The 24337-nt window shown below is 41.6% G+C and overlaps 1 protein-coding gene across 2 annotated transcripts in view; it reads left to right on the top strand.

Moving 5' to 3' along the window:
* Positions 1-24337, top strand: part of IARS2 (isoleucyl-tRNA synthetase 2, mitochondrial) — a 68166-nt gene that overhangs the window by 40780 nt on the left and 3049 nt on the right. For both annotated transcript variants that reach the window (XM_061625169.1, XM_061625171.1), the window contains 8 exons: positions 4279-4387; positions 4502-4604; positions 6242-6367; positions 7528-7659; positions 9922-10028; positions 10663-10808; positions 13849-14039; positions 14847-14988. In XM_061625169.1, the coding sequence (XP_061481153.1) occupies positions 4279-4387; positions 4502-4604; positions 6242-6367; positions 7528-7659; positions 9922-10028; positions 10663-10808; positions 13849-14039; positions 14847-14988 (1056 nt within the window). The remainder of the gene's footprint in view (positions 1-4278; positions 4388-4501; positions 4605-6241; positions 6368-7527; positions 7660-9921; positions 10029-10662; positions 10809-13848; positions 14040-14846; positions 14989-24337) is intronic.

Raw genomic sequence — 24337 nt, 5'->3', positions numbered from 1 at the left:
TCATAGGGTCGCCATAAGTAGTAACCGACTTGAAGGCACATAACAACAACAACAACAGTATATATGTCTGAAATGAAGCAACCAGGTCAGGTAAGCTTTGCATGCACTTGAAGACTTCTTCCAAAATGCATCTTGAGATGCCTGCCTTACCTGGTTTCTTTTATCATGTAGCACCTTGCTATAGCAATCTAAAGCTTTGAGTACAGTTCTACTCTCCATACACTCAAGCAGGCAGCCAAGGGGCAGCCGCCACCATCACTACCATCCTGTGCTTGGTCTCTCTCTCTGCCGTGCTGCCTTACACTCCAGCAGATGAATCTGCAGGAAACAGGACTGTTACTTTGAGGCACCTCTGCCACCTGGCAAGGAGCACCATTCTAGCCATGTGTGAGACAGCTGCCTGCAGCAGCTGCAATCCAGTAGATAAGGAGCCACATTCTGTGCCCCCCACACCCAAAAAAGACTTTGTTAAAAGAGGCTTATTTCCTGGACGATTTGTTAACTGAGGTATTACTGTAGATGAATGGAAGATTTTTCTTAACAATTAGTGATGGGCATACAGCTTCGTAACTACATTGTATTTTTATTCATGTTATTTTTCATATTTTGCTAATATAGTTTCCCAGCTGTCTGTCTGTCTCTCCCCACTCCCACCTATGTAAGTTTTCAGAGGATTGTTTTCAGAGGAATGAGCTGAAGGCTCCCCACCCTTCTTTTTATTGAAAGCTTGAGATTTCCATCTAATCCAATCCAAATGTCTCTACAGGAAATCTCCTGCACCCTCTGGCTGCCAGATATGCAAGGCTTACCCATTCATTTCAGTGGCAGGGCAGGGCCATGATTGCGGTGGATGCACAATCAGAGCAACTCCCTGTTATTAAAGACCTTCTACAACCTTGTGTGTATGGCGCCTTGCTGGCTTGAGGAGTGTGTTTATGGGTGTGCTATATAGTAAATCACTTTTCTGTGACCTTCGTCACATTGTGGTTGTTACAACGGGATTTAAATATCAAAACTTCCTTAAAGTTAAACAAGCAGCAGAAGGCTGTAAAAATAGGGTGACGAAGGAATCTGTGAAAGGAGTAGCTGAACACTGGAGTGAAAAAATGAAGTGCTTAAAGTTGCTCTCATAAGTCCAGCTAGAACGTTTCCAAAAGCTCTATTCCCTTATTTTTACAGGTTTGATATAGAACAGAGGCCTTTCATAGTTTGATAGGAGAGCAAATGTATGTGGCTGAGGCTGCTTCTTGCATAGGACTTCAGGGATGTAAGAAGATGCACTGGCCAAAATTCTACCTTAATATGCACCATTGCAGGAAGGAGTGGTCCCAGCCGCCCTGAAAGAGGCTGTGATCCAACCACTCCTGAAAAAGCCCACCCTGGACTCATTGTGTTTGTGACAACTACCGCCAGTTGCAAATACCCCCTTTTTAAGAAAGGTGATTCAGAAAGTTGTGGCACAGCAATTGCAAGTACTCTAGGATGAAACAGATTATCTTGACCCATTCCAGTCTGGGTTCTGACCTGATTATGGGACTGAATCGGCCTTGGTTGCTCTGATGGATGACCTTTATCAGAAGGACAGTGGGACCTTATTATTCTTACTTCATCTCTTGGCGGCTTTTGATACCATTGGTCATGGTATCCTTCTGGGCCAACTTGGTGAGACAGGTATTGGAGGAACTGTTTTACAGTGGTTCTAATCCTATTTCCAGGGTCATTTTCAGAGAATACCATTGGGTAATTGTCTTTGGCTCTCTGGCAGTTGTGCTGTGGGGTACCACAGGGTACCATCTTGTTCTCCATGCTGTTTAACATCTATATGAAGCCCTCTGGAGAGGTCATCAGGAGATTTGGGATGAGTGTCAGCAGTATGCTGATGATACACAGCTCTATTTCTCTGTAACTTCTGAATCGGGGGAGGCCGTGCAAGCCCTGGACCGCTGCCTGGACTCAGTGGTGGGCTCGATGAGGGCCAATAAAAGGAGTCTGAATCCTAGCAAGATGGAGGCGCTGTGGGTTGGTGGTTCCCGAGTTCAGATAATTGATCAGTTGCCTGCTTTGGATGGGGTTGTACTCCCTCTGTAAGAGCAGGTCCATAGTCTGGGGGTGCTCCTGGATGTATCTTTGTTGCTAGAGGCCCCGGTGAGAGCCAGTGTGGTTTAGTGATTAGAGTGTTAGACTACGGCCTGGAAGACCAGGGTTCATATCCCCACACAGCCATGAAGCTCACTGGGTGACCTTGGGCCAGTCACTGCCTCTCAGCCTCAGAGGAAGGCAATGGTGAACCACCTCTGAATACTGCTTACCATGAAAACCCTATTCATAGGGTTGCCATAAGTCGGAATCGACCTGAAGGCAGTCCATTTCCATTTCCATAGGCCCTGGTGACCTCAGTGGCTAGGAGTGCCTTTTACCTGCTTTGGCTGATAAGACAGGTACAACTGTTTCTGCACCGGAATAGCCTGACCACTGTTGTCCATGCACCAATAGCTCCAGGCCGGATTACTGTAATGCTCTATGTGGAGCTGCCCTTGAGGTTGGTCCAGAAGCGGCAGCTGGTGCAAAATATGGCAGCAAGACTGCTCACTGGGGCAGGGTATCACCAACATGTCACCTCACTGCTGAAAGAATTGCACTGACTGCCCATTAGCTACTGGGCCAAGTTCAAGGTTCTAGTTTTGGTGTACAAAGCCCTATACAGCTTGGGACTAGGATACCTGAAAGATGGTCTTACCCTTTATATACACAGTCTTTCACTACACTCTGCAGGTGAGGGCCTCCTGCAGATACCATCTTATCAGGAGGTCCGTTCTACACAACATAGGAAGCGGACCTTTAGTGCCGTGGCACCTACCCTGTGGAATTCCCTCCCCTTAAATATTAGACAGGTGCCATCTCTGTTATCTTTTCAACACCCACTGAAGACCTTCTTCTTTCAACAAGCCTTTTAAGTACAGACTTTATCTCAGACTGTGTCTGTGTTGGAATTGCTTTTTGAGATGTTTTAAAAGCTTTTTTAAAAAATAGTTTTTAAAAATGGTTTGTTTTCATACGTTTTTAAAGGTATTTTGTTTTTAATATATTTTACAGTCTGTTTTTAGTGTTTTTTTTGCCGCCCTGGGCTGCTACTGGGACGAAGGGCGGAATATAAATTTAATGATAAAAATATCTTTCCCACTGTTTTTTAAGGCACTTGAGGTGCGTCTTTCTACTGGATCTGGCAGGTGGATTTGTAGCATCCTTGTTTGATTACTTAGAATAGGTAGTTTTTAAATTTAGAAGTTTATGTGTATTTAAAAAATCTGTGGATTTAATACTTTATGAGGTTCATTTAGTTAGCTTATTTGTTTGATTTCCTACTCCACTCTTTACCATAACGTCCCAGGACAGCTTACAACAATAAAATATATAATTAAAATCTGGCTTTGTGTCAACTTTTGTGATTCAGTTGTCATGTAGGTTGAGAGCCAGCGTGGCATAGTGGTTTGAGTGTTGGACTACGACCTGGGAGACCAGGGTTTGAATCCCCACACAGCCATGAAACTCACTGGGTGACCTTGGGCCAGTCACTGCCTCTCAGCCTCAGAGGAAGGCAGTGGTAAACCACCTCTGAATACCGCTTACCATGAAAACCCTATTCGTAGGGTTGCCATAAGTCGGAATCGACTTGAAGGCAGTCCATTTCCATTTTCATAGGTTGAGCTGTTATAGCTCAGTACTTAACATAAGAAGAGCCTGCTGGATCAGGCCAGTGGTCCATCTAGTCCAGCATCCTCACAGTGGCCAACCAGGTGCCTATGGGAAGCCGTGTAAGCAAAGCCTAAGCACAAGAGCACTGTTCCTCCCCTCATGGTTTCTAGCAACTGGTATTTGTAAGCATACTCCATACTATGGAGGCAGACCATAGGCATCATGGCTAGTAGCCATTTACAGCCTTTTCTCCATTAATTTGTTTAATCCTCTTTTAAAGCCATCTAAGTTGGTGGCCATCACTGCTTCCTGTAGGAGCGAATCCCATAGTTTATGTGCTGTATGAAGAAGTACTTTCTTCTGTCTTCCAGCATTCAGCTTCATTGAGTCCATGAGTTCTAGTATGAACAAGGGAGAAAAAAATTCTTTATCCACTCTCTCCGTGCTATGCATAATTTTATACACTTCTATTATGTCACCTCTTATTCACCATTTCTCTAATTGCCGTAGCTCTACTAAAGCAAAACCTCAGCAGAAACCTGGATCCTGTTTTAAAATATCCCTTTTGTTCTCCACTGTTTTCAGATGCAGGTGAAAGGGCTGATCTGTACTTGGAAGGGAAAGACCAGTTGGGAGGCTGGTTTCAGTCTTCTCTCTTGACAAGTGTGGCAACACGAAAAAAGGCACCGTATAAGTAAGTTGATGCTTCTGGAACTGGATATAATGGGTAACTGTAGCAGTAAACTCAGTACATCATAAGTATTTACTGAATGTCTGGGGGGAAATGACATGAGAGTTACTCTTCCAGGGCTCTTGCGGTTCATGGATTCACTGTTGGTGAAAAAGGAGAAAAGATGTCTAAATCAATTGGCAACGTTGTTGATCCAGATGTAGTCATCAATGGAGGCAATGTAAGTAATTACATAGTTATGTTTCAAATTATGAAATACAATCAGCTAGTTCCTTAAAATAGCAACGATAAGCACCCAAAATGTCAACTAGATATAATTATTTATTGCTTGGAAGGATTTGCTTTGCATTAAATCTGGCCCCAGTTCAGACATGAGAGAAGAATTACTTGGAAGGCTCACTCAGTTCCAGCATAAATAAGGCTGCAATCCAATACATGTCTACTCAGAAGTAAGCTTCATTGGGTTCAATGGGACTTACTCCCAGGTAAGCGTATATTGAATTTCAGCCTGTCTTACTTGCTGCCTTTTCAGACTGAGTGACAGGATGTTGGTTTTGATTATTTTAGTGATCTTAGAGAAAGAAAAATTCTTGAAGATCTGCTGGGCAAAACTGGTTTGTCCCATTCAGATTCCTTTTTATATCAGTTAACACTTCCACATTTCTAAGAAAGGGTATTTGGATGCAATCTGCCAATAACTTTTTATCCCCAAACCCCATTGAAATATACGCTGTTTCAGTAAATACTTGAAACTTTGCTGAGTTGCTGAATTATTCTGCTCAGGTTACCCCTCTCCTTGTTCAATAAGGAGACTTCGCTTAACGGAGCTGACCTTCCAAAGGAAGTGAGCACCATCCTAAACAGAAAGGGGGAAACTGGCCACAGCTTCCACTCAACCAGGTGTATACATTTAATAGCCTATATTTCCTAGCGTGCTCGGGGCTGGCAAAAGAGGGACAGAGAGCTCCATCCCTTCACAGCATCCCACTGCATTTCTGCAGACATTTCTGCTGAAGGAATAGTGAGGAGACCACCTCCTAGCAACAGGAACCTGCCTTACTCTCAGTCAGACCATCAGTTTCCCCAACCCTCTGTTGTCAACAGTGCCTCCTCAGCAGTTCTCTGAGTTTCAGAGCAGGAATCTTTTCCATCCTTACTTGGAGATGCCAGGGATTGAACCTGGGGCCTACTGCATGCAAAACATATGCTGAGCCGTGGTCCTCCATCTTTCGCTCTATGCAAGTACATAGTGGTTAGAGTGTTGGACTGGGAGACCAGGGTTCAAATCCCCACACAGCCATGAAGTTCACTGGGTGACCTCAGAGGAAGGCAATGGTGAACCACCTCTGAATGCTGCTTACCATGAAAACCCTATTCCTAGGGTCGCCATAAGTTGGAATTGACTTGAAGGCTTTCCATTTCCAAGTACATCAGCAGTAGTTGCTGTGTGATGTTCCTTGTCTGCCACTCTCCGCCATGCCTCCAAGCTGACAGCAAATGTGGTTTGGCTCTTCTCTCCCCACCCCCACCAACGTGGCACCAAATAGCACGACATAAACCATTTTGTGTGTGTTTGTGTTGTGCTTTGCAGAGCAATGAGGAACAACAATTTGCTGGTAATGGCCACTCCAGGATCTCTCTACCCAAAAGTTGAATGGGGGGGGTGCCTCCTTGTAGAGTTTGCATTGCTGTGTTGCCACAAATCTCCAAACAGTTGGTGCTTTGTGTGCTACAGGAAAATGTTTGTTGTCACTTTAAGGCATAACTACAAAACATGCTGTGTATATTCAGGAGCTTTGCAGAGCTTGGCATAGTCTTTATTGAATTCTCCCTCCCCCCTATCTTGGCACTGCATAGGACCACAGCACAGACCCTCCATATGGGGCCAATGTTCTGCGCTGGTGGGCAGCAGAGTCTAATGTCTTTACGGAAGTACTGATTGGGCCAACTGTACTCAATTCTGCGCGAGATGATATCAACAAGGTAGGAGCAAAAAAATCTTGATGGTGCCTCCTCTTCTCGAATAGGAGCCATTTCAGAATTAGAACTGTTAGTTTTGTTTGTAGAATGCATAACCAGGAAATAATGTATTGGAGCTCTTCTCGTTTTGTGATAGTTTCTGTTTCAGCTGATTCTTGCTGCAGCCCTGGCTTAGATCACTTGGTACAACAGAACAACAAAGTCTCTTGCGGCACGATTGTATTCAGCCATTAGTTCACACTCTGCATATGAGTTTGACAAGGCCTGCCTCCTGCTCCTGAAGTGTTCTGTGCTTAGACATATCAGTGTGCTTCTTCGGGTAGAATTAAATGTTATGGCAAACACAAGGCTGTTGTCAAAGCCCCTTCTCTGTCTCTTACCCTTGACAGGCTATTCAACTAGAATGTTTACCACTTGTAGGGATGGGGAAAATACTGGCACTGAGACATTACATCCATGACAAATGTGTCTAGACACTGAAGTCCAGCTTCCTTGAGTGTGCCATAACTTCTAGTTCCAGCCCTAGGACCTAGGCACTGATAAAAATAAGGCAGTCCTCCTGTTTGGGATTCCTCCATTGTGTGTTACAGCACCATAGAATCAGTGTGGTGTAGTGGTTAGAGTGTTGAACTAAGATCTGGGAGGCCAGAGTTCAAATCCCCACTCAGCTATGAAGCTCACTGGGTGACCTTGGGCCAGTCACTGCCTCTCAGCCTAACCTACCTTACAGGGTTGTTGTAGGGATTAAATGAGGGGAGGGAGAACCATGTATGCCACCTTGAGCTGCTTGGAGAAAAGGTGGGATATAAATGCAATAAATAAATAGTGGTTTGGGGACAGGAAGAGGAAGAGCTGGAAGCATTTGCATATCATGTAACTACTTGACAGAATTTCAAACTTCTTTGGGATCAGTTAGCTACCATGGGTGATTTCCAGGCAACTATAAGCATTCTCTTTCCATCCTGAATCTCAGAACAAACCTTGTGGTTGAAAAGTGCCTAGAGCGGAGCCTCCAGTGTTCTGCTTGTCTGATGGAATTAGAAAAGACATTGAAATTGTAACTGTCTGTTGATAGTAAAAAATCTTCTTAAATTACTCCTGTTAACATTCTGGATTTCATGGAATATCCTTTTAATGCATGTTACTGACTGATTTGTTGATAGCTTCGGAATACACTCCGTTTTTTGCTGGGCAATCTGGCTGGCTTCAACCCAGAGACAGACTCAATTCCCACATCAGAGATGTATGTAATAGACCAATATATGCTCCACCTGCTGCAGGGCTACGCAAACAAGGTAAGCAATGGGAACTTGGTGTGCATTACTGGAATTTGGTATGGATTACTTGAGACTTGGGTGGGTGAGCTGGGAGGAGTTGATCTGACCCAGCTTTGCCCACCTGGATACTCGGTGCAACACCAGCACAGGCTGCAGGGACAGGGGAAAGGAGTTGCTGTGGTCTACAGAACTTCCATCTCTGTCACCACGAAATCTGGTTTCAGGCCTGGCTATGGGACAGAGACGGCTTTGGTCGCCTTGGTGGATGACCTATGCAGAGAACTGGACAGGGGGAGTGTGTCTCTGCTGGTTCTACTGGACCTCTCAGCAGCTTTCAATACCAACGAACATGGTATCCTTCTGGGCCGCCTTGCTGAGATGGGACTTGGGGGCACTGTGTTACAGTGGCTCCAGTCGTTCCTAGAGGACCGAACCCAGAAGGTGGTACTGGGGGACTCCTGCTCGAACCCTTGGCCATTGACCTATGGGGTCCCTCAGGGTTCCATTCTGTCCCCCATGTTATTTAACATCTACATGAAACTGCTGGGAGAGGTTGTCCGGGGTTTTGGGGTTCGGTGCCATCAGTATGCTGATGACACTCAACTCTGTTTTTCTTTTCCACCTGAAGCCAAGGAAGCCGTACAGGTCCTAAACCAGTGTCTGGCATCAGTGATGGACTGGATGAGGGCAAACAAGTTGAGATGAAATCCTGACAAAACAGAGGTACTCCTGGTCAGTCAGAGGGCAGATCAGGGAATAAGGATTCAACCGGCGCTGGATGGGGTCGCACTCCCCCTGAAGTCTCAGGTTCGCAGTTTGGGTGTACTCCTGGACTCAGCTTTGAATTTGGAGGCCCAGATTGCTGCTGTATCCAGGAGCGCATTTGCCCAATTAAAACTGGTGCGCCAGCTGTGCCCGTTCCTGGAGCTGCCTGATCTGACTAGGGTGATGCATGCCTTGGTTACATCCCTCTTAGACTACTGTAACACGCTCTACGTGGGGCTGCCTTTGAAGACTGTTCAGAAACTTAAATTGATGCAAAGAGCTGCAGCCAGAGTGCTAACCGGGGCTGGTTACAGGAACCATACAACTCCCCTGTTACAACAGCTCCACTGGCTGCCAATTTGTTTCCGGTCACAATTCAAAGTGCTGGTTTTGACCTACAAAGCGCTATACAGCTCAGGTCCAGGCTATTTGACAGATCGTATCTCCCTACATGAACCTGTCTGGGATTTGAGATCTTCAGGTGAGGCCCTTCTTGTGTTCCCCACACCTTCGCAAGCACATATGACGCGGACACGAGATAGGGCCTTTTCGGTGGCTGCCCCTAGGCTGTGGAACTCCCTTCCGAGTGAGGTGCGATCAGCTCCCTCCTTGCCGTCTTTCCGGCGACAAGTAAAGACTGATTTATTTCAACGGGCATTTTGGATAGAGAACGACCAGGATTAAGTGTCATAGGTTTGGTGACTACATTATATGATTTTATTATTTTAAATTGTCCGCTGTTTTTAACCTATTTTTTATGGTTTTAATTTTTCTCATAGTTTAATTCTTTTTTAATAGTATACTTTGTATGTTTTAATTGGTGTTGTTTTTACTTGTAAGCCGCTCTGAGTTATTATTATTACCCTTGAGGTTGGTCCAGAAGGTGCAGCTAGTGCAAAATGCGGCGGCAAGACTGCTCACTGGGGAAAGGTATCGCCAACATGTCACACAGTCTGAGAGATTACAAGCTGTGGTACCTTGGCAATACCATAGAGCAGGTGTGGTCCTCCATGTGTTCTTGAACTACAAGTCCCATTAGCCCCAGCAAGCATGGCCTATGGCCAGGGAAGATGGGAGTTGTAGTTAGGAGGGGCACATCTCACTTCATTGCTGCCCTCCATAATGTTGTGCCTGACATAACTGTTTACCCTCTGCATAAGTGAAGTTGGAATTGGGAAGGCTATTAAAATTTGCACATGGGGGGGAGTCGCAGGTTGCAGTAGAAGTGCAACTGAAGATAATGGTGGCTCACAGGAGAGATGGAGAAATCCTGGGCAAGGAGGTGTAAATGGAGAAAGGCTTTTCTCTTTTTGTGGTTTAATTCTAGTACTACCAACGGATATAAATTATAACTAGCCGGGTCAATGCATTCCAATAGACCAGACTTTCTTTGTGGATTTTTTGTTTAATTTGTCTCTTGTGCTGCCTCAAATGTCTCTCTTCTCCCTGTATTTTATTTTTGAATCATTAGCACTTGCCTCTTAATTTAGGTGTCTTTGTACTTCATTTTCTCAGGTTACAACAGCATATAAGGAATATGACTATGGCAAAGTCGTCCGATTATTGCAAGCCCTCCAAACTAGAGAGCTGTCTGGTTTTTACTTTAGTATAATCAAGGATAGGTATGTGTAATAACCTACCTTTATTAGACTATGGAATGCCCTCCCCTGTGAGGTAAGATCAGCCCCTTTTCTTCCCATTTTTAGATGGCTACTGAAGACTTATTTTTTTATAAAGCATTTGGTTAAATTAGTACTGATGTTTTTAAAGATTTTATTAATTTGTTTATATATGGTTCTTTATATGTCAGTATGGTTTTATGTATTTTTGTATTTTTAAATCTATGTAATCTACCTCAGGACCCACATTCTGGGTGAGAGGACAATAAAAATACATTGTTATTGTAGTAGTAATAATAATAATAATAATAAAAGTCCCTTTTCACTCACTGCCCCTTATTTCCTGCTGAAGAAAGCTTGTCTTTAGGAAACATGAGTATGATGATGGAAGTGTACTTGTAGATGTGAGAGGTCCTGTTTTTCCTAAATATGTGCCTAGATGTTCAAACAATGCATGAATTGGGTGGTTTTCATTGTTACTGGCTGACAGAAAAAGGGGGAAATCTAATGCTAAATTAGAAGCTTGAAATGTAGAAATGCAGATACTTGGGCATTCCCTGTTTAGAACTTCATCCTTCTGGCTTTTCATTTCTGCCAGTATGTAAAAGTTCCATTTCTCCCTTGCCCTGAATTTCAGGCTTTATTGTGAAGAAGAAAAAGATCCTAAACGCCGCTCGTGTCAAACAGCATTGGCAGAGGTTTTGGACACAGTGGTTCGTTCATTCGCACCAATACTTCCACATCTGGCTGAAGAGGTGTTCCAGTACCTTCCCTATCGGAAAGGTAAGACAACTGGGATATACGCTTAGCAGTGTGTCTGAGAATCCCTGAGGGTTTATTTACCTGAAAGACTGAGCAACTGTCTGCACATCAGTCTGCTGGCCCATGAGAGAGTAAAATTCTAGGGACCACTGACCCACGAGAAAGTAAAAAATATGATGAAATCCAGTAGGCTGGGACTTCTTTACTAGCTAAAGGCTCATCATTGATGGGTGCCAAGCATACATGTCCGTAAGGCAGGTCTGTGGGTTCATCTCAGCAAAGACCAGACAGCCTAGTGTCAGGGGTAGAGAGCCTTTTCTGTTATATATACAAAATATTTAGGGATGGAGCAGGTTCTATTTAATAGCAAAAGAAAAGGAATTGCAGAAGATTTGGGATGGATTTCTAGAGATGTTTATAGATCATGAAAATGGAATGCAAATAGTTTGTGGTTTATTTTTTTCCTTTTGGTTTAATATGTTGAAGTTGGTTTGATTCATTCTAATGGAGGGGGGAGAGGAGGAGGCAGAAGAAACTTGCCGGGATATGTTTATGCCAATATACATGAAAACCTGCAATAAACTATTAAGGATAAAACATTGTCCCCAAGATCAATGGTGAACTTTTCTCTCAAAAGGAATGAGTGATAATCGTTCACTACAAGAGAAAGTAGAAAGATGCCCTTCAGTCCCATCCGGGTGGGGGCTGGACCTACTTTCTGGCGCTGGTGACTCCATGTTGTAGACTAACGTAAGAGCATCCGGTTTCGAACAATACCAACCAGGTGGCTCAGGGAAGCATACAAAGAGTACATAAGAACATAAGAAGAGCCTGCTGGATCAGGCCAGTGGCCCATCTAGTCCAGCATCCTGTTCTCACAGTGGCCAACCAGGTGCCTGGGGGAAGCCCGCAAGCAGGACCCGAGTGCAAGAACACTCTCCCCTCCTGAGGCTTCTGGCAACTGGTTTTCAGAAGCATGCTGCCTCTGACTAGGGTGGCAGAGCACAGCCATCATGGCTAGTAGCCATTGATAGCCCTGTCCTCCATGAATTTGTCTAATCTTCTTTTAAAGCCATCCAAGCTGGTGGCCATTACTGCATCTTGTGGGAGCAAATTCCATAGTTTAACTATGCGCTGAGTAAAGAAGTACTTCCTTTTGTCTGTCCTGAATCTTCCAACATTCAGCTTCTTTGAATGTCCACGAGTTCTAGTATTATGAGAGAGGGAGAAGAACTTTTCTCTATCCACTTTCTCAATGCCATGCATAATTTTATACACTTCTATCATGTCTCCTCTGACCCGCCTTTTCTCTAAACTAAAAAGCCCCAAATGCTGCAACCTTTCCTCGTAAGGGAGTCGCTCCATCCCCTTGATCATTCTGGTTGCCCTCTTCTGAACCTTTTCCAACTCTATAATATCCTTTTTGAGATGAGGCGACCAGAACTGTACACAGTATTCCAAATGCGGCCGCACCATAGATTTATACAACGGCATTATGATACCGGCTGTTTTATTTTCGATACCTTTCCTAATTATTGCTAGCATGGAATTTGCCGTTTTCACAGCTGCCGCACACTGGGTCGACATTTTCATCGTGCTGTCCACTACAACCCCGAGGTCTCTCTCCTGGTCGGTCACCGCCAGTTCAGACCCCATGAGCATATATGTGAAATTAAGATTTTTTGCTCCAATATGCATAATGTTACACTTGTTTATATTGAATTGCATTTGCCATTTTTCCGCCCATTCACTCAGTTTGGAGAGGTCTTTTTGGAGCTCTTCGCAATCCCTTTTTGTTTTAACAACCCTGAACAATTTAGTGTCGTCAGCAAACTTGGCCACTTCACTGCTCACTCCTAATTCTAGGTCATTAATGAACAAGTTGAAAAGTACAGGTCCCAATACCGATCCTTGAGGGACTCCACTTTCTACAGCCCTCCATTGGGAGAACTGTCCATTTATTCCTACTCTCTGCTTTCTGCTTCTTAACCAAATCCTTATCCACAAGAGGACCTCTCCTCTTATTCCATGACTGCTAAGCTTCCTCAGAAGCCTTTGGTGAGGTACCTTGTCAAACGCTTTTTGAAAGTCTAAGTACACTATGTCCACTGGATCACCTCTATATGCTTGTTGACACTCTCAAAGAATTCTAATAGGTTACTGAGACAGGCCTTTCCCTTGCAGAAGCCATGCTGGCTCTGCTTCAGCAAGGCTTGTTCTTCTATGTGCTTGGTTAATCTAGCTTTAATAATACTTTCTACCAGTTTTCCAGGGACAGAAGTTAAGCAATAGCCCTCTCCTGCTGCTGCATGGTCCCTGTGATCCTGGAGTTAGTTGCCATTGATAGACTTATCCTCCATGAATTTGTCTGATCTCTTTTAAAGCCTTCCGAATTGGCAGCTATCACCGCATCTTGTGTGAGTGAACGCCGTGTTTGAAGACATATTTTTGCCTATCCTGAATCTCCTACCAATCAGTTACAGAACCCCACTATCCACTTACTCTGCACCATGTGTAAAGTTATACACTTCTATATGTCATCCCCCCTTGCCTTTTTTCTAAATTAAAAAGGGCCAAACGTTATAACCTTTCTTCAGCCTCCTGATCATTTTTGTTGCCCTTTCTCTAACTCTGCAGTACCTCCTTTGAGCTGCTGAGACCTGTTCACGGTATTACAAATGTGTTTGTGCCATAGATTTGTATAAAAGCAGTACGATATTGGCAGTTTTATTTTTGATCCCAAACAGAGAATTCACCTTTTTCAGAGCTGCGCAGTACTACAGGATGGATGTTTCCGTAGTTATCCAGTGTCACTTCTAGATCCCTTTCATGTTCAGTTACCACCAGCTCAGAGCCCATGGATATATATGTAACATATGGGGGGAGGGGTTCCCCCATTTAATAATTGTTTAGAAATCTTGAACACTAAAGTCATGTTTAAGGGTACGCAGATAAGCAACAATTTAACTGGTGGCTTTACCTTTAAAGAGCAGTAGTAGTGTTCTGGGTTTGACAGTAAAAACAGATGCATTAGCTAGTAACCTTTTTCTTTCTTTCAAAGAGTCAAATAGTGTGTTTCGTTCTGGGTGGTTGAACACAAGCCCTGTGTGGAAGAAGCCAGGCCTTGAGGAAGCAGTGGAGGGAGCATGTGCAATGCGAGAAACTTTCCTTGGTTCTATCCCAGGCAAAAATGCTTTGGAATATCAGGTGGTCCTTGTAATTGAGCCTGGACTGCTCTTTGAACTGATGGAGGTAAGCAGGAAAATCAGTACCATCCGTTAATGTCAAACTTCAGTTGGTACAGAATACGGCTGCCAGAATTCTGACTGGTACAACTCATTTTACACCAGTTTTAAAATAAGTGAATTGATTATATGTCCACTTCAGGGCCTGATCCTTGCTGCACGTGTTTATCCTTGAAGCCCTATACAGCTTGGTACCCAAATACCTGAAGGAGTGCTTCATCTCATGCCAGCCTAACCATCTTCTCCTGTTACCTGCTCTATCAGAAGTGCATCACTCAGCCACGAGGGAAGGGAATGTTTGAATGCTCCTTGTGCAGAGCCTTGCTTGGCACTCGCCTGCAGTCTTTTCTGTGCCTGGCTGAAACATTTTTTCTTTGCCGAGGCATTTTAAATTGTCTAAGCTTTATTTTGAATATTGGTTTTAATATACTCGTTTTTACTATTGTATTGTATACATATGTACACAGCCTTGAAATCTAATATACCGAAAGGCAGTATATAAATGTTTTAAATAAAATATCTTGGCAGGTGAGGGGAAATAGTGCTATTCCATTTAAAGAAATATCTTTAGCAGTTGAGTCTCAATTTTAAGGTAGACTAGCTACGTTAGATGCACTACTGTGAACATGACTATACACTGAATGTCTCCTTTGATCAGAGTTTGCTATTGGTCACCTTTTCTTCCATTTGTACCTTGTTGTTTCTCTAAAGGACTCAAAGGGGCTGACAGGCTTTGGGGGCATACCTGCTTAATTTCAGCTGTAGCTCATTTTTTAAAGACACAGATTTTTAAAGTTCTGACAATCATCTCCAGGTCTTGCAACACGAAGAGTCTTCTAATACGTCCCAGTTAAATGAAATAATGATGGCATCACAAACAACACTGCTGACTGAAGTACCTAGAGATATGACCACAGATGACATGATTAAAGGGACATTTCTGATAAACTTAGAAGGTAAGTACAGAAATTAGAACTTCTGTTCTATTGAAGTTTTGAGCATATTTGGACAAGCACTCTCTTCCCTTTTTTCTTTGGATTCAAATTTTTTATATATTTATTATTTTATATATTTTTTAAAAATATTTTTTTTAATATATTTTATTATTTATAGCTAAACTGAAAAATACATTGAAGGAATGTAACCATCGTACATAAAAAGAAAAAAAATACAAGAATTATCCAAACAGAAAAAAACATTCACTCTATCCATTATATGGCTAGTGATTTATCAAAGCAGAACTATTTTCACAATGCTAACTTACTCTAAACATCATAAATCCCGAGTACATATCAGATATTGGACAATAGTTTTGAATATATCCAAGAAACCTTTGCCATAATCCCAAACTTTTTCTCTCCATTCTTTCATTGCTGGTGTCACCCTTACTCTCCAGTACTTAGCATATAATATCCTTGCGGCCACGTGAAGATATGAAACTAATTCCACATGCTCTACATTTACAGAGTATTTTAAATAATTCAACAAAAATATTATGGGATGAAACGGGGTCTGGTATGCTAACAAACTCATTTGTTTCTGAATTGCTTTCCAATATTTCTAGCCAATCTCACATCTCATCCAAAAATTGCCTCTATCATTGTGACATTTCCAGCATACCAGAGAGTAATTCCAATTTATTTTATTAATTTACACAGGAGTAATGTTAACGCATTAACTTAAAGCAATTTTCCTCTACAGTCACATTGAGCGACTTTCTAAAGTTTCATCTATGTTTCTAAAGCAATTCTTTCTCCTATGTCTTGTCCCCATTTAATCATGTATTCCTCAGTTTGTTCAGGCCAAGTTTCATATTTAAGCAAAAATTGATAGTTTTTTGCTAGATGTCTATTATGCAAAATTAGCTTTTCAAACTGTCTCTGCTTTGTCCCAAGTTCCCTCATGAGTTCTTCAGCTATAGCTCTTACCTGTAAATACACAAAATTTTAGTTTTCTGCCCTGCATCTTACCGTTAAATAAGAAAGCATATTTCCATCTTTTGTGAGGTGAGTTATCCTGATAAGATTATATTTTATCCAGTCTTGAAGACCTCCACCTGAACTACATTTGGTAGCAAATGTTCCATTCCTGGGCAAGGTCCTTGAACACGTAGTGGCAGGCCAGCTCCAGACACTCTTGGATGAGACCAATTATCTGGATCCATTTCAGTCAGGATTCAGGCCTGGTTTTGGCACAGAAACAGTCTTGGTTACCTCTGTCTGGAGAGAGACAGGGGGAGTGTGACTCTGTTGATTTTCCTAGATCTCTCAGCGGCTTTCGATACCATCGACCATGGTATCCTTCCAGGACAACTGGCTGAGTTGGGAGTGGGAGAGACTGCATTGCGGTGGTTCCACTCCTACTTGGTGGGTCGGCTCCAGAAGGTGGTGCTTGGGGAACATTGCTCAGCACCCTGGACTCTCCAGTATGGGGCTCCTCAGGGGTCAGTTCTGTCCTCCATGCTGTTCAACATCTACATGAAACTGTTGGATGCGATCATCCGGAGCTTTGGAGTGCTTTGCCATCAGTATGCTGATGACACGCAGCTCATAGAATCATAGAGTTGGAAGGGCCATCGAGTCCAACCCCCCGCTCACAGCAGGAAATCCACAGCTAGAGCATCTCCTGCAGATAGCTGTCCAGCCTCTGCTTGAAGACATCCAGCGAAGGGGATCCCACCACCTCCCTAGGCAGTCGGTTCCATTGCCGAACTGCCCTTACTGTCAAGAAGTTCCTTCTAATGTCCAATCTGAATCTACGCTCCTGCAACTTAAAACCATTAGACCTAGTCCTACCCTCTGGGGCAGCAGAGAACAAATCTGTACCCTCCTCTATGTGACAGCCCTTCAGGTACTTAAAGAGTGCAATCATGTCACCCCTCAGCCTTCTCTTCACCAGACTGAACATGCCAAGTTCCTTCAACCTTTCCTCATAAGACTTGTTCTCCATACCGGCTATCATCCTCTTCACCCTCTTCTGAAGCCGCTCCAACTTGTCTATATCTTTCTTAAAATGAGGCGCCCAGAACTGAACGCAGTATTCCAGTATTTCTCCTTTTCATCTTCTTCAGATGAGGCTGTCAATGTGCTGAACCAGTGCCTGGCTGTGACAGTGGACTGGATGAGGGCTAATAAACTGAGGCTCAATCCAGACAAGACAAGACTGAGATGCTGCTAGTGGGTAGTTTATGTGACCGGATGGTGGATGTCCAGCCTGTCCTGGATGGGGTTGCACTCCCCCTGAAGGAGCAGATTCATAGCTTGGGGGTTCTCCTAGAACCATCTTTGTCACTTGAGGCTCAGGTAGCCTCGGTGACACGGAGTGCCTTCTACGAACTTCGGTTGGTGGCCCAGCTACGCCCCTATCCAGACAGGGATAACCTGGCTTCAGTTGTCCATGCTTTGGTAACCTCCAAGTTAGATTACTGCAACGGGCTGTGGGGCGGTATACAAATGCAATACATAAATAAATAAACTAATGCACAACGTCTAATGACTCCAAAGGTGAGGGGCTAGGACTCAACCATCTTTTCTGTCTGGCCCATACCTTCACAATGTTACACAGAACAAAATTATTTGTAAACTTATTTCTAGCTTTTCTCTCTCCCCAATATATTTCATGGGTAGACACTCCTAACATTCTGTTCATTTGTAGCGATATCTGACTAAGGTTCTTTAATCCAGTCTGTTAGCCACTTTAGACATGAGGTATAGAAAAGAGATATATTGGGGACTCTAAGCCCTCTTCTGTCTTTCTCCAGTGGGCACCAGGACACCCCCAAATGGGTATTGTCTTCCTGCTCTGTTGCTTGAGGCAGGAAAGAGTTAATACTCCGAAGGACTCTCACCTTAGCTCCTCCCTCAGCGTGTCAGTTCTTTTTCCTGCCTGGCTTGAGCAGTATTGCTTTTGCCTTGCCATTCAGTCTGGTTGGCCTATATCCTTATTTAGAATCTCAAATCTTGCCCTACTGTTTTTATTTGTTGTGTCGAGTTCCTTTCTGAGTGGTTTGTGTTTGAATGTCATTTACCGTTTTTTTCCAAATGAATTGTGAGCATGTCTGAGTGACTGTTAAGTGTCCATTGGTCAATTTATTATATCGTTAAATTAATTGCCCTAAACATTTGATGTTCTGGATTAATTACCTAGATAATTAGCTGAGGTGTTCAAATTAATTCTGTCCTATCTAACAAATTCTGTGTGTTGATTCAGCTGTTACAGAGAAGACTTTTCTGAGGGGGGGGGGAACCGCTAGCAGTGAAATGCCTACAGAGCACTCCAAAGGTTCATCAGAGCACTCTAAAAAATAAAATCAGTACAGACAGCGGCAGGAGCAGGTGGTGTGGTAGCACCTTGAGCCTGCTCAGAGAAAAAAAAGATGCCTGTTAAAAATACAAGCCACGGCAGCATGCATGAAAGTGGCTGCCATTTTGGGCAACAGAAAACCCTCGCAGGCAGTGGGTGGCCTGTGGCCAGTAAATGCACAAAAACATTATAAACCCTGCAAGCAATGCGGTAGCAAAGCAATCAGGGATGGAAAATGCCCCCCAAACTAAGAATAAAAACACAGTTTTACCAGCACCATTATTAGAGGGCAGAAGAGCAGCTTATGTGGGAGAGCAAAGCCAGCAGTGGGTGGCAACAAGCGATGAGATGCTTTCTGGGGCTGCAGATGGTTTGGTCCTTTTCTGCTCAAATTGAGAGGAGGAAGAATGCACTGGGTTTAACACCCAGCAGTCTGAACTTCTACAGACCTGTTTAGATACTGTGCCATTGCATAGTGCTGCCACCTCTGGTCAAAACCAGCAACAACAGCATACAGATTAGTTGAGCCTCGACTTTTTATCTTGCCAGATGAATTTCATTAAGATCGTCCGCCAGTCTTTCAGCTGATTTTTAGTTGTTTTAATTGGTAAATATTGAAACAAAAAATGATTTTAATGGCAGCTGTCCTTCCTGAAAAGGATAGGGTTAACTTCTTCCATTGCTCTATTAAAGCTACACATTCTTTGAAAAGTACTTCATAATTATATTTATATAGATTCTGAAAATTTGAAACCAATTTTATTCCTAGATATTGTACTAGTTTCTTTGACCAATAATAGTCAAATTTCTTTTTTAATTGTTTTTCCAACTCTTTTCTCACTTTTAACCCAATGTTTTAGTTTTATTCAGCTCATAACCTGCCAAATGTCTATGTTTCTAGGCCACAGACCTGAACTTACAACATCTGAACAGGGAGGTTTACAACATATGCTATTTATTTATTTATTTATTTGATTTATATCCTGCCTTTCCTCCCAGTAGGAGCCCAGGGTGGCATATGTTATTGGAGGTCATTGATTCATAGGGTCGCCATAAGTCATAATCGACTTGAAGGCACGTAACACACACACAAAGCCTTGAGCAACTGTATAGGTTCTGTTATAGTTTAAACAGTATCATCTGTGTAATTTTATTTTTTAACGCTTTTTTCATTGAAATTCCCTTTATATCTTGGCTGTCGCTTATTCCAGCAGTTATCTCCAAAATTACAATTATACCGTACACTAACAGGAAAGGCCACTCCACATTATTGAAAACCTTCTCTGCATATAAGAACATGAATAATGATTCCTGATTTTCGATGTATGCATGATTAATAATGTGAAGTACCTTTCTTACATTGGCTCTCATTTTCCTGTTGCAGATAAAACCCACCTGGTCTGGGTTAATAATTTTACTTGTTACTCCATTCTATCTTTTTGCCAATATACCTGTAAATAATTATAATCTGTATCTGAAAGCGATATAGGGCAATATGATGTTGCTAAGCTTGGATTCTTGCCCTCTTTACCTATTACTACAATAACTATCTTTTCACGTCTCAGGGATATCTCTTCTAATATTTCATTCATAGTTTTCTTTAAGAGACTTACAAATACAATTGCAAATTTATTATCTTTTGTTTTTTGCTTTTGTTTCTTAAGTTGATAAGCCAATAGTTTTATTTCTCCAAAGTTTTTTTCATAAAGGTAATGTTTTTTATTCAAAAAGACTCAAATAATGACAACACAAGATTTATGTAGCTTTAAAGTTGACAATGAGGACATTGAACTTGTCAAGGATTATCAATACCTCAGCACAGTCATTAACCAAAATGGAGACAATAGTCAAGAAATCTGAAGGGGAGGGCAGCTAGGAGAGAACTAGAGAAAGTCCTCAAATGCAAAGATGTATCACTGAACACTAAAGTCAGGATCATTCAGACCATGGTATTCCCGATCTCTATGTGAAAGTTGGACAGTGAAAAAAGTGGATAAGAGAAAAATCAATTCATTTGAAATGTGGTGCTGAAGGAGAGCTTTGTGCCATACTATGGACTGTGAAAAAGACAAATAATTGGGTGTTAGAACAAATTAAACCAGTACTGTCACTAGAAGCTAAAATGATGGAACTGAGGTTATCATATATTGGACACTTAATGAGAAGACATAATTCACTAGAAAAGACAATAATGCTGGGGAAAACAGAAGGGAGTAATAATAATAATAATAATAAAATTTTATTTAGCAGACGCCCATCTGTCCGACTGAACGGACACTCTGGGCGACGTACAATATAAAATACAATATAAAATACAATCTGCTCATATACATAATCATCACATTATTAATATGTAGAAAAAGAGGAAGACCAAACAAGATGGATTGATTCAGTAAAGGAAGCCACAGACCTGACCTTACCAGATCTGGTGGTCCATGACAGATGCTCTTGGAGGTCACTGATTCATAGGGTCACCATAAGTTGTAATCAACTTGAAGGCACATAAAAAACAATTGTTTGTATATCTTATATGCATCAATTAAGTCTAACTGCTTTCTATAAATATTCAGATTCCTATACACTTTATTTGATAGGGTTCTTTTATGCTCCTCATTTCTTTAAGCACCAATGTTCTTTTTTTCCTTAAAATGGGCAGTCAAAGCAATTAAGTGCCCCCTAATAACAGCCTGCCTTCTATCCCAAACCAATGCGGTTATTTCCTGAGATTGATTTGACGGGGGGGGATGTTAGTTCTCCTTGCATTTTCTGGCTGCTTAAGTACACCGCCATTCAATCTCCAGTCTTTTTTTCTCTTACTAATAGATATTTCCCTTGAGAGAGGATTGTGGCCACCACACTGAGCGGTTTCTGTGTTGACCCTGTGTATTCTATATAGTAAATTCAGAGTTGCCCAGAACATAATGTATGATGTATAATCATACATAATATGTATAATCATCTACATCTGCATTGTAGTATGTCAAAGATTTCATATAACTTTGTTTTGTAAATATTTTTTATTGGTTTGATTTTAGAAAACTTGAAAGTACAATTAAATCCACAAATATAGAGATGAAGTATAACAAACCAGCAGATTATGAAACAATTCAAGCCAGTGTTCTTACATATGAAAGGAACTGTATTTAAAAGGAATATGATAGAGAATGAAAAAACAAACTAAGCTACCCGTACCCACTCCTCTCTTAGATTTCATATAATTTGATACATTCTTTGGCAACGATCCAGTCTGTTTCATTTTCTTTAGGCCACTGTTCTTCAACCTTGGGTCCTGAGATGAGGTTGACTCCCATCAACCCCAGCCAGGTTAGCCAATGACCAAGGATGATAGTAGTTTTAGTTCAACAACAGCTAGGGGCACAAGTTTGAAGCTTGAGGCTGTATGACTTACCCATCTTTGGATCAAAAACTCCAGTCCTGTCCCCTGCTAGCAGTATCTCACTTACTGCAAATTCTGATGCTACTTTTAAAACAAATTTTTAAATAAACTTGCTTTATCTTGTTTTGAAGCATTGACAGATCCTAGTTATCTTTCCTAAAAACCCATTGACATTCAATAAAATAAATCTGACTTCTTTATCTTGATACTGTTCTTCCATTTTCCAGTCATTATTTTTAAGATAGGTGACCACACCTTTTATTTTCTCCTCGCTACATGCTTCAAATTCCTCTCCTAATGCTTTATTCTTTAAAAGTTTTTCCTGGCCTTTCTTAATATGTTTCTTGCAGATGTATAATGTCTGCATTTTCCTTTATTACATCATGGCTGCTGGGAGGAAGGGTGGGATATAAATCATAAATAAATAATACCTCTAACATTTGTTGAAAAGCTTTTTATTTTTTCCATTTTAAAATGTTGTTGCAAATCCTTCCTCTCTTGTCCTTACACAAAAACTAATGATAGTGATAAAAAAGAGAACACCCTCAGACTGCAAATAGTATTTCCTTCAGAACCACTACTAGTGCCTGTCTTATCTTTAGATCCTTTTATAATCTCAAGAAGTTAACTGGTTTCTTCTTCAATATCGTGAACCATAAGCCAATCTTTATCCATTAGAACATTTTTATGTAAAAGGAGCACGCCATCAGTAACTTACCTTGTGTTCTTTAAGGCAGATGTCAAAAATCTTAAGAGATTTGCTTCTATCACTGTCACCTATTTTCAAGACCACACTTGCTCTTTCTTTAGCAACAATTGCTTTAACTTGATTTATGAATTATACGTAAATGTGTCTACTTAATTTATTTCTTTAAACATATACAGAACTTACCTTGTAACTCACTTCAATTCCCACGCTCTTGATCCAATTGCAAAACTTCCATAAATAGCTTTTCTACAAAATTTACCAAATCCTCGTTCCATTTCTTCCGAAATGTCCCTCAGTTTCAAATTCGCTTGTCTTGATTCTGAGCCTAACAATTCAACTTTGGACTATAATTTATGTTTGTTACATCATGGTATGCTTTTCGATAGTAAATTCTTACAGCTTATGGCACAATTATCAATGACAATTTTATCTTTTTTTCCCGTTATTCTTGTGTCTGAACCTGGTTTTGCATTCCCACACCTTCTTTTCATTATTTTTTACAATTTTGGCTAATTCATTTTTCTCCCATCATTTTTATCTATCTTGGAGCAAGATCTTCAGATTTTCTTATCCTTTACTTAACTTCCCTTCTATTAGTGTTAAAATGTTCTTTTCCCAAATTAACTCTTCATATCTACACTCTTCATGTTCTTTTAGCTCCTTGGAAAAAAGATTTTACATCATCTGAGGAAACTGCGGCTTTTCTTTCTCGTTTTTTCTCCTTTTATCCTGAAAAAAGTAGTCCTGAAGTAGCCTGTTGTTTTACCCTTTGAGCTGCCTTTTTCCACCCAGAGTTTTCTTCTATACTACTTTTACCATCCAAATTCCATAATACCTTTCTTTTAAATCCCCTTATGCTAGTCAAGTTCATTCAGTTCATTAGATATTAACTAAAAATAAGTGCTAACTATTGTAAGTCAATGTAATCTATTATAATTGATACAACTCACTGTTAATAGAATCAGTGTCCTGTATTTGCAGGTTCTTAATAGAGTAATACTGTTAACACACAAGTCTATTGAGAGCCTAAGCGTGTGAATCTATCATCCAGTGTCCCATTAAACATGCCTCCTTGAGAGAAGGGGGATCTTTTGCTAGGGATATACCTAGCTCAGTAACCTATTAGAATTCTTTGAGAGTGTCAACAAGCATATAGATAGAGGTGATCCAGTGGACATAGTGTACTTAGACTTTCAAAAAGCGTTTGACAAGGTACCTCACCAAAGGTTTCTGAGGAAGCTTAGCAGTCATGGAATAAGAGGAGAGGTCCTCTTGTGGATAAGGAATTGGTTAAGAAGCAGAAAGCAGAGAGTAGGAATAAACGGACAGTTCTCCCAATGGAGGGCTGTAGAAAGTGGAGTCCCTCAAGGATCGGTATTGGGACCTGTACTTTTCAACTTGTTCATTAATGACCTAGAATTAGGAGTGAGCAGTCAAGTGGCCAAGTTTGCTGACGACACTAAATTGTTCAGGGTTGTTAAAACAAAAAGGGATTTTGAAGAGCTCCAAAAAGATCTCTCCAAACTGAGTGAATGGGCGGAAAAATGGCAAATGCAATTCAATATAAACAAGTGTAAAATTATGCATATTGGAGCAAAAAATCTTAATTTCACATATACGCTCATGGGGTTTGAACTGGCGGTGACCGACCAGGAGAGAGACCTCGGGGTTGTAGTGGACAGCATGATGAAAATGTCGACCCAGTGTGCGGCAGCTGTGAAAAAGGCAAATTCCATGCTAGCGATAATTAGGAAAGGTATTGAAAATAAAACAGCCGATATCATAATGCCGTTGTATAAATCTATGGTGCGGCCGCATTTGGAATACTGTGTACAGTTCTGGTCGCCTCATCTCAAAAAGGATATTATAGAGTTGGAAAAGGTTCAGAAGAGGGCAG

Source organism: Rhineura floridana, chromosome 4 (genome assembly GCF_030035675.1).
Source record: "Rhineura floridana isolate rRhiFlo1 chromosome 4, rRhiFlo1.hap2, whole genome shotgun sequence".
NCBI lineage: Eukaryota > Metazoa > Chordata > Lepidosauria > Squamata > Rhineuridae > Rhineura > Rhineura floridana.
The sequence above is the reverse complement of the archived record's forward strand: the minus strand, read 5'-3'. Positions and strand labels throughout refer to the sequence as shown.